This window comes from Notechis scutatus, chromosome 12 (genome assembly GCF_049901735.1).
Source record: "Notechis scutatus isolate UNSWTSFEM ecotype Mainland chromosome 12, rNotScu1.2, whole genome shotgun sequence".
NCBI lineage: Eukaryota > Metazoa > Chordata > Lepidosauria > Squamata > Elapidae > Notechis > Notechis scutatus.
Window position 1 is genome coordinate 138 of NC_142020.1, and position 11,198 is coordinate 11,335.

At 44.8% G+C, this 11,198-nt stretch overlaps 1 protein-coding gene across 1 annotated transcript; it reads right to left on the bottom strand.

Moving 5' to 3' along the window:
- Positions 1–2,377: 2,377 nt before the first annotated feature.
- LOC113415300 (radial spoke head protein 6 homolog A-like) lies at positions 2,378–10,952 on the bottom strand. Its single transcript, XM_087942331.1, is given in 8 exon segments — positions 2,378–2,502; positions 2,779–2,917; positions 5,893–6,092; positions 6,095–6,650; positions 8,533–8,770; positions 10,312–10,432; positions 10,435–10,577; positions 10,579–10,952. Coding segments are annotated over 8 exon segments (1,806 nt in total). The 5' UTR covers positions 10,866–10,952; the 3' UTR covers positions 2,378–2,380.
- Positions 10,953–11,198: the final 246 nt, after the last annotated feature.

Consider the following 11,198-nt stretch of genomic DNA (forward strand, 5'->3'; position numbering starts at 1 on the left):
CTGTCCAGTGTGCTCTCCACCTTGAAAAGCCCTGTGGCCGCAGGGCCTTCCATTCCACTTTGCAGAACTTTTGTAGTCACCTGGAATGACGTGCCTTCTGCCCGGCATGAGCTGCTCAAAAGGATTTTATGCACCAAATGCCACAGGACCTACATTCTTGGTTCTCTCTGACCAGGGGCTACTGACAGGAAATCAGCTCTGCAGCTAGTCCCCATTTTAAAGGAATAGATGTGGCATCCTTCCTCTCCCCCCCTCCCCTTCTGCCTTTGTATCCACAACAATAATTGGTGATGCAGACATGCCCTCCAGGTCAGAACCGCCACCAGCCATCAGGCTCCTCTGAAATGCCAGGAGGGGACTGGGGAGTGAGCTGAGAGGGGGTCGCCCTCCTCCTACTCAGATGCCTCTTCTTTTAGCCACACTTCTTCTACGCTTTGAACGGCTGCAGGCTGCAGGTCAATATTGCGTGGAAATAACCGCTCCAGAAACAGCCTTTGGAGCTACTCCAGAGTCAGCTACTGGATTAGGTCACAGGGTTCTTTTGAGGGGGAGGGTGTCAGGGTGCCAAGAATCCCAAGACAATATTAACACAACATGCTGTTTCTTTTCTGGAAGGACTTCTGCCACAACTTTGGCGATGGAAGCCCTTTGCCCTTGAAGGTTTTCACTGTGGCCCACTGGTTCTGAAACAAAGGGAAATGGGGGGGAGGGGCTTGCAAAGCAGATTTGACACCGGCTTCCCCCCAATCAGGCTCAGGATTCTGGCTTGCTCAGAATTACTTCGGAGAGGTGGTGGGGAAGATTGACTGGGTGAGGGGAGAGTCACTGCACATGGCCAGAGGACATGCACATTCACAGGAGTTACCTTCCTTCGCAATCAGGTGCCCAACTTTTAAAATCCCCATGAGCTGGAATGCATGTCTTCCATTGAATCACTGCCTGCAGCGCCTCTGTTCGGAAGGGTTTGGGGAATGGCCGCACATCTGGAGCAGACTGGGCTCTTCAAAGCAGCTGTGGGTCATCCTCCCCCACTTCCTCCGCAGCCGCCCCAGCCCTGAGCTGTGCACCTGCCGACTGTCGCTGGCTAAGCAGAAGCAGCACAAGTCCCGGCCATGCTGGGCAGCTCTTGCGCTCCGGGGCTCACAGGGCATGCCAGGGTACCTGCTGCTCCGGTGCGTTGGCTGCAGGGAGGCATCCTTCCCTGGCCCGCCCTATGGCATGACCACCTGCCCCCGGAGCCTCCGAGCGGAGGGCCAAGCTACCTCTTTTGTGGGCCCGTTCTCGCCGCCCCCGGCCGATTGTGGTTCCCAAAGGCTGAAAGTCTGTAGAGATTGTCTGTCCTGCAGGTCCTGGTTGTCCTAAAGGGGCTTTTCCTAAGAGGCAGCTGGACTTTCTGGTTTTCTCTTCTGAAGACTTTGTTTCTCATCCCAGAAGCTTCTTCAGCTGTGACAGGATGGAGGGGAAGGGAAGGATTGATATCATACATTCATATATTATATATTTATATTACATCCAGTGCTTCAACAACCCTCTCAAAGGATGCAAAGGACCAGCTGTCTGCAAGGAGTATCAATCCTTCCCTTCCCCACCATCCAGGCAGAGCTGAAGAAGCTTCTGGGATGGGAAACAAAACGTCTTCAAAAGAAAACCCAGAAAGTCCAGTTGCCTCTTGAAAAAAAAAAGCCCCTTTGGGACTTCCCGAAGGCTTGGCAAGCTGGGCAGGTGGCAGAGCGCAGGAAGGCACCTCTGTGCCCGCCAGCTTAGCTCTTGGCGTGGGTCTCCTGGCTCTGCATATTCAGTGTCTTTCTCGGGTGGGGGCTGGGTGGGTGTCCGTGGGTTAGGCAGACCTGGCTGCGCTAATGCGCATTGCACTGTGCTAACCTTCACCGTCTCACTCGCTAGGCAGGGTGTGGGGGAGGCACAGGTGCGCACAGCATCCTCCGCAGGTCTCCGCCGAGCACGGCTTCCTTTCTAGCAGGGCTGCCTCTTTCCTGGGAAGCTGCGGAAGGGGATCGGTGTCCGAGCCCAGCCCTGGTGCGAAGGGCCGAAGCTCCCACGGGGAGTTGTCTGGGCTATTCTGACCTGGAGACACTTGTTGGGTCTTTTACATCTAATCTTTCATCGTTCTGAGAGATGGAGAAGCAAAACATCTTCAAAGAAAAAACAAGGGGTCGGTTGCCTCCCAAATTTTGTTGTGGAAAAGATGAATGTTTACATTTCTCAGTAGATGCCACTGGCTTGATTTGAGTGAAAACTGTATAAAAACAGTGCCTGTTAGTCCTCTATAAATAAGTAAACCAACCATTGATTGAGATGGAAAATTACAAAACAGAGATTTTATAATTGGAAGTAATCACAACATTACATTGATCCTGATTGCCTACCTTCCAACAGCAAAGGAGTATGCTCTAGGCCACAAGTTAGCTTGAAGGACAGCAAGGGCATATTGAGGAACTAAATGTGTTGAAGCATCAGAGGACCATGGAGTGATGTTTTGAATATCTGTTAAGAACACATTGATTTGGGGGTATCAGAAATATTTTGTACCAAATTATGATGTTGGGATAAACTAACAGAAAAAGATCAGAAGCCATAGTCCTGTGTATAGAAAAATACGCCTTTATATTAAAAAGTTTAATTGTGTACCATGTGATAAGTTGATTTAATAAAATCACTCCATGGTTGACCATGACCTGCTTTCTCACTGGCCAAAACATCCATGTTCCCAAAACTTAGGAAGAAAAGAGACCCAGCCAGGTGAGGTTTTTGCTGTAGTACCTGCATCTTCAGAGAGGGGTGTGAGAAGAGGAGGTCCTGTTTCTTGTAACTCTTCTGGCTCTTCCTGTTTCTCTTCTTCATCCTCCTCTTCATCCTCTTCCTCTGATTTTTGATAGGGATTAATCCAGGTACAGCACCCCTGCACCCAAAGGAACCAGAGTCAGCGAGGTCAATGACTTGTTTCATTTGCCTACAAGGCCACATATATATGCCACACTTCTCTCCACTCGATGTCTCCAGTGCCTTATCTTAGCTCTCCTCAGTCAGGCTTATTCACCTTCAGTAAGCTGCCTGGCATTTTAAAATCGTGCCATACCTGAGTGTATGGATCATTTTTGGGGCATATACCCACCAGACTGTCAATTATTTGGAAGCCTGCACTCACAAACAAAAAAATCTCCACACCACAAGCCAAGCAAACACCTGGGCACAAACAGACACCCCCGATACCTCCAGCTCAAACACACCCCAACCAGGCACCCAGATGAAACCTAGCTTCCTAATAAATGATAGCCGTCCGTTTACTCGAAGCCAAGCTGCACTAAAAGCCTCCAATACAGGACACACAATGTTGCCAGCCAATCAAGACAAAAAAACGCTACAAAACAGACAGAAGATATTAGAAACACCAATCAAGCAGAACACAGCAAACTCCAAGACCAATAAACACAGACCAAGACTCCCAACCAATCAGGATGAAGAAAAAACCATTCTAACACAGCAATAGGCTAGCACCAAATTTAAAACAGAAACGGCTGTGAAAGCCTGACTCATGGACGAACACAATACAGAAGCCTGATGATGACAGATGAGATTCTGCCGAAACGTCTCTACAACTTTAAAAGCACAACTATAATGACGTGGGAAAATACCCGAACAAAGCTGAATACCATACATATATATACAGTATGTATACAGTATATATACAGTATATATACAGTATGGTGTTCGGCTTGGTTCGGTATTTTCCCACGTCATTGTAGTTCTTTAAAGTTGTAGCAATTTCAGCAGAATCTCATCTGCCATCATCAGGCTTCTGTATTGTGTCCGTCTGTGGGTCAGACTTTTACAGTGGTTTCAGATTTAAATTTGGGGCAGCCTATTGCTGTGCCAGAATGGTTTTTCTTCATCCTGATTGGTTGGGAGTCTTGGTCTGTGTTTATTGGTCTCGGAGTTTGCTGTGTTCTGCTTGATGGGTGTTTCTGATATCTTCTGTCTGTTTTTTGCTCTTTTTGTATCTTGATTGGCTGGCAGCATTGTGTTACTTTAATGGAGGTCTTTAGTGCAGCTTGGCTTCGGGTAAATGGACGGCTATCATTAGTTAGGAAGCTGGGTTTCATCTGGGTGCCTGGTTGGGGTGTGTTTGAGCTGGAGGTATCAGGGGGATCTGTTTGTGCCCAGGTGTTTGCCTGGCTTGTGGTGTGGAGATTTTTTTGTTTGTGAGTGCAGGCTTCCAAATGATTGACAGCCTGGTGGAAACAAATATATATACAGTATATATACTAGATAGATAGATAGATAGATAGATAGATAGATAGATAGATAGATAGATAGATAGATAGTAGGTATTCAGCTTTGTTCGGGTATTTTCCCACGTCATTATAGTTGTGCTTTTAAAGTTGCAGCAACATTTCAGCAGAATCTCATCTGCCATCATCAGGCTTCTGTATTGTGTTCGTCTGTGAGTCAGACTTTCACAGCCGTTTCTGTTTTAAATTTGGGGCTAGCCTACTGCTGTGCCAGAATGGTTTTTTCTTAATCCTGATTGATTGGGACCAATCAGACCAAGACTCCCAACCAATCAGGATGAAGAAAAAACCATTCTGGCACAGCATATGGGGTCTGAGGATCTCATTTCGGTACCTAATGGCAGTCAGGTTACCTCTGGTGAGCACATGGAGGGCTGTGTGGCCCCCTAAAGAAATGCCACCCCACACCATTATTGACCCACTGCCAAACCGGTCATGCTGGAGGATGTTGCAGGCAGCAGAACGTTCTCCACAGCATCTCCAGACCCTGTCACATCTGTCACATGTGCTCAGTGTGAACCTGCTTTCATCTGTGAAGAGCACAGGGCGCCAGTGGTGAATTTGCCAATCTTGGTGTTCTCTGGCAAATGCCAAACGTCCTGCACGGTGTTGGGCTGTAAGCACAACCCCCACCTGTGGACGTCAGGCCCTCATACCATGCTCATGGAGTCTGTTTCTGACCGTTTGAACAGCCACATGCACATTTGTGGCCCACTGGAGGTCATTTTGCAGGGCTCTGGCAGTGCTCCTCCTGTCCCTCCTTGCACAAAGGCGGAGGTAGCGGTCCTGATGATGGGTTGTTGCCCTCCTACGGCATTATATATTACTACATTTAACTACATTAAAGATAATTATGTAAAACCATCATACGAATGTACAATTATTATCCTATTGCCATCTTTCTGATAATATTTTCATTGCTTTCAAAACAGGCATAGTCAATTTCCAGGAACATCCATATATATCTAATCCCAGAGGTTAAATAAACTACACAGCATGGTTCAATAAAGTAAAGCTGATTGTCTTGTCCTTATTTCCTATCAGAATCTTACACCTGTTTCATATTATTAGCTGTGTAATGCAGGTAACAGGTGAGAGGCAGATTACATCAATAGAAAGATCTATATACATAAATACTGACAGATTAGGGAACCGGTGGCTTTTTGACAAAAGTATATTGTGTTATTTCCAGCATTATACCATTTCTGATGCTTTTTAGTATGAATGCTTGGAGAACACAAACAGAAAACAGGTTATTTTGAATTAGTTTTCTTATGGTTTTATTGATCATGTAAAACACTTATATTATCAGGGAGTCCACCACCAATAAAGCTTTCTATCCTTGTTCATTAATTTTAATGATGGGAAAAATTACGGAAGATGTTTTTTTTTCTGAAATGTGTTAAGAAAATAAAAATTACTAGAGTTGTAATTGTGGTGGTCTCCCATGGAAAGAATGAGACACAAGCGTGTGTACTCGGGATTTTAGTATCAATGTAATTGATAGCACTAAAGCTGTTCTGGAGTTCTGATTTTTTTTTTTTTGACACCACTTAGCAACAAGTGCAGATTTTGTTAAGCATACCTGTTTTAAAATATTCTGTACATGATGCACCCAATTGGAAAGGGTATCCAACATCTCTGGCACAGGAATGGGTTCAAAGTCAGGATTTTCTTCATAATTGTCTCTTCCAGCTCCGCCTTCTTCTTCCTCGTCTCCTTCTTCTTCTCCAAACTGATATAACCCGAGTGGACTGACCTGTGTTGCTGCTGAAATGCGGGCATCTGAGCCCTCAGATAATTAGCTTCATTGCCTGGGAAAGGTGGATAGCACACAACGGCAGCATCTAACTTTCCCACTAAGAACTTCTTAATTTTCCTGGCGTTCACGATCTGAGCTGGAGTCACCTGGGGTAATTTCATCCAAGGTTTGCCTGGTTCATTGCAAACATAATAAGTGTATTTATTAGCACCGGTCTGATAATCTTCTTTTGGGATTACGGGTGGTGGCTTGTAGTTGGGTTTTGGTGGCTCATCTTTTTCTTCTTCATCTTCTTCATCTTCATCCCTGGCCTCAATTCCCTCTTTTAGTCCTTCCTCGGCAGTTTCTTCTTCCTCTGCTTCTTCCTCTTCTTCTCCTTCACGGAATTCAACTTCAGCTACAATATAGTTGGCTTCAATACTTAAGAGTTTGCCCCAGAAGCGACATGTTTGGATTGGATGAGTGGCAACCAGTTGTTTGAGGGCAAGGAATATGTGATAGTATTCTGCTGAGCTCAAACCAATTCCAGCCTGTTCAAAATAGTAAGCTGTCTCCATTACATTGGGTAGAGGAGTTTCTGGCTAAAGAGGAAAACCTTCAATTAGGAAGCATAATAATGGAATAGTGTTTTACTATATATCTAAGCATTTATTCCTACTGGAGCAATCCTAAACATACTTATAATTTAACACTGAATTTAATAGGATTCACTCACAAGTAATACATAGCCTTGACATTTTCCTCCCATGTAATGTTCGTTGCACTGAATAGTCTGAAAAATTACTGCGTGCAAGAGTACAATGCTACCTGAATGCTACCTGAATATAGTCTACTACCTGAATATAGGGTTAATTGGAGTAGCAGATAACCTGCTTTTGATCAAGCTAACCAGCATGGTACAAACATACCAAATAGTTTATGAAACTTATCATCAACCCATGGTACAAATTCTATCAAATGGTTGATGAAAATTATGCAGAAAATCCCACATTTATCTCCATCCCTAATCATTTGTGTAATATATCTGTGAATGAATATGCATCTGCTTGAGATATACTGATACTTGACTTACAATTGTTCATGTAGTGACCGTTTGAAGTTATAACAGCACTGGAAAAAAGTGACTTATGACCATTCTTCACACCTATGACCATTGTAGTGTCCTGTAGTCACATGATCAAAATTTGGATGCTTGGCAATTGGTTCATATTTATGATGGTTGATTTATGATGCCTGCAGTGTCTTGGGGTCATGTGACCACCTTCTGCAATCCCCTGACAAAGTCAACAGGGAAGCCAGATTGTCTTAACAACTGTGTTACTAATTTAACAACTCCAGTGATTCACTTAACAACAGTAAAATGGGGGAAAACTCACTTAACAAATGTCTCACTTAACAATGGAAATTTTGTAATGTAATAAGACTAGATAATTTTGTAATAGAAATTTAATAGATTGATATAAAATATAATATAGACATATATAACCATTAGATGAAAGTGTAACATAAATTTTAAAATAAAATTTGGAATATCTCATATAAAATGATGGAATAGTTTAGTCATGGATTATTAATAACTGATAAATATAAAAGCATATGTTAGTTTGACAATATGAAAATTGATATAAACTGTGAGTAATGACTACAAAAGGATAGCACAAAAGATTTGTAACCAACTGACACATTGTATGTATATAAAATGGAAGATGGTTTTATGTTTTTATGTTTTGTTTGTATATGTTTGTCTTAAAAAATAAAAACAATGGAAATTTTGGACTCAATTGTGTCTGTACATCAAGGAATACCTGTATAAGGTTTGTCTGTTTATCTATCTCCTTTCTACAACCATGCAGCATGTACATGCCCCATAAAATAGGGCAAAATGGAGCAAAATTCACTTAGCAAATGTTTTACTTCAGGGGTCCCCAACCACCGGGCCCTGGACCGGTACCAGTCCGTGGATCATTTTGTACCGGGCTGCCGGTACTTGGGCGCCACCATCTTGTTTTGACGGTGCTTGAGAAAGTGCTTCTGGGTGAGCTTGTCGGTCGTCGGTTGGAAAGTGGCATTTGGGTGCTGAAGGAATCCTCGCGCCTTAGTTTCGTCGAAGAGGGGGGGCGCCGTTCCGATGGCGGTGGAGTCTCGCGTTACTCAGAAGGAGATTAAGAAAGAGCCCGAAAAGCCCATCGACCGCGAGAAGGTACAAAGGAGGAGTTGAAGGTGGTGGGGATAAGCGGGGGACGGCTGGCTGGCTGGTCACTTGGCTCGCCTTGCCTTGGTCGTGCGTGCTGATGTTTTTGTTATTGGAACCTTCACGCCCCTACCTGGTCCTTGAAAAAGTGTTTCTGCGTGAAACTGGTCCCTGGTACAATAAAGGTTGGGGACCACTGTTTTACTTAGCTATAGAAATTTTGGGCTCAATTGTGGTTATAAGTGAAGGACTATTTTATTGGACTGACTCACCAATTCCTCTTCTGGTTCTTGATCTGCGCCATCTCCACCACCTGCCTTTTGGAACAGAGTTTTGTACATTTCAGCCAATTCAAATGTTGGATGTTTTTCAAATTCATCTCGGAGGGTGTCCAATTTCTTTTGGAATCGAGCACACTTTATATCCTTACTGATGTTCTCGATTATATCTGCTGGATTTTCAGGCCGCTCTTCCAGAATCTTTGCCAACATGTCAGAAAGATGGTCATACCTATGTAATTATGAAAAAGAATTGCTATTGACCAACTAGGACCATCAATCACTGGCTCATTCCTCTCCCATGCTACTTCATTAGCTTTAAAACCAACCATTGTCAGAGAAGAAGACCTATGACACCTGAAGATGTTACAAATTTTATTATCATCAAGATGCTGGGCTCAGAGGATGGAGGACTAACTTTTACTTCATCCTCCATCACAGAAGCATGGGGTGACATTTGGACAGAAATTTTGTCCCAGTCCAACTGATCTCAAAAGGAGAACAAAAAGTGGGAGCATTATGTATAGTGTTGAGCTCCTGTACAAAACACAGAATATCCATGTAATTGTAAATAAATAGTGATACAAGCCTTTGTGGTCTGTAATCCATTTCTTAAGGTTGATGCATCCAATGAAGTGAGCTAAATTTGTTACAGCATAATCCTCAAGTATGCCATAATAAATTTAGAGTGTCAAAAATCTAGGGATACTGAAAGTTCTTTGCTGTCATTTAGCAGTGATGCAAATATTTGCTACCCAGGTATAGTAGACTTATGAAATGTATCAATTTTAAAAACAGGCCACACAACTCAGGTTTTACTCAAGCAAACTAATCCAATGACAATTCTGGAAACTATTATTCAGCTTGGATTAATTTAAAAGCTCAGTGCTCCTTTATAATCTTTAAAGGTGGGACGGAGAAATATTTTTAAATAAAGAGTTTGGAGATAAATGAGATCAACTTCTGTAACTTTTGGAGTTACAGGTTCTGCAAATTTATCAGATCCGAGTTGCAAATATCAGGGTTTTGACTTAAAAGGCTGGAGTTTCCTCTATCTCTTTGCTGCCATCTAGTGTCTTATCGGGCTTCTGCAGCAGCAATCGCATAAGTATAAATTTTTTATTTTTTGTGTGAGGTCCCGCTTCCCAATCCAGCTCTAAAATGTACCCATTGGTTCAAATGTTAAATTCTGGTTGGACTGCCGTTGCTCAAAAACTCACAATGGCCGGCTTCCCACAACCACAAAAGTTAAACGGAGTATGGTAGGCAAACCCAACACTGCCTGCAATTAATCTTGTTTCTTTTTTTTCTTTCCCCACGAACAGGGCTGTCTTAACAGCATTAAGGGGCCCGGGCAAAGCAGTGTACTGGGGCCCCTATGACAACTACTCACAGGAATAAAAACGGTCAATACAATGAAACATATATTTGCAGGTTAGTATTAATTTTTTAAAAACGCAGTAAAATGTAAGCAATATCTTGCTCTATGATGCAAGGTGGATTGAAGGGTTAACGTACACCAGAGGTCTCCAAACTTGGCAACTTTAAGACGTGTGGACTTCAACTCCCAGTTCAATTCTGGGAAGTTGAAGTCCACATGTCTTAAAGTTGCCAAGTTTGGGGACCCCTGATGTACACAGATTAGTATGGGGCCCAGGGGCAAGTGCCCATCAGGCCCAGGCATTAACACAGCCCTGCCCGAGAACCACTGGCACCTGCGGGTGCAGGTTTCCTGGCCGAGACAGTTTTTGGTTCCATTCCTCTGCTACTCACAAGCTGACGCCAGTTTTGACGCTGGTTCGCAACAGGTAGGCTTTGGCATTGTTTATCGCCAGAGCCCGAGGATCCGGAATTTGGTCTTCGTATAAACTCATCATCCCCAGCTGGGACAGTTGGCAGGTTCATGGGGCTGATAAGGGCCGTGACTGTCCGACTTCAGGATCTGGCTGCTCCTGGATGCCGAGGTTGGGAAAGTGGTCCCTGGCCAGGAAGCCGAGGTTGGGAAAGTGGTCCCAGGAAGCGGGTGGCTGTTGCGGCAGCTGCTGCCAAGACACACCGGCCCTCGAATCCGCCGTGGCGCCCCTTGATTGAAAGAGGGTGCCTCTGGCTTGCTGGGGCTGGTAGACGTTGCCTCGGCCTTCCTGCTGCTGGTTGTAGACGCTCAGCCGAGGTTGCTCGGGCTGGTAGACAGCGCTTTGCTGGGGCTGCACCGGAGCCGGACCCAGCGGCTGACTCTCTTTGCAGGGGACCCCGTCCGCATCGGGCATGTTGGGGTCCCCGGATGTGGCATCTGGGGTCCCCGGCTGGTCTTCGGGGGGTTCTTCCATTTGGCAAAAGCAGGCGAGCGCGAGATTTCGCGCTTCGCCTGGCCGAAACGCTTCGCCTTTTGCAGTTTGCGCCAAGCGTTGCTAAAGTCAACCGGGCACGTTGCTAGGGAAAGTGGATTGGCTGCGACGCTCCTAACGAGGAAGAAGAGCGCCTCCAGTGGTCTCCTCGGGAAACCGTGTTGGGCGGGTCTGCCGGGCGTTGTTCAGCCACTGTGTGGAAATTCAGTTGCTGGGCTTAGCCAAGGTGTGAAGCCAGATCCCCCAGGATAGGGGTATCCAACCTTGGCAACTTTAAGTCTTGTGGTCTTCAACTCCCAGAATTCCTCAGCCAGG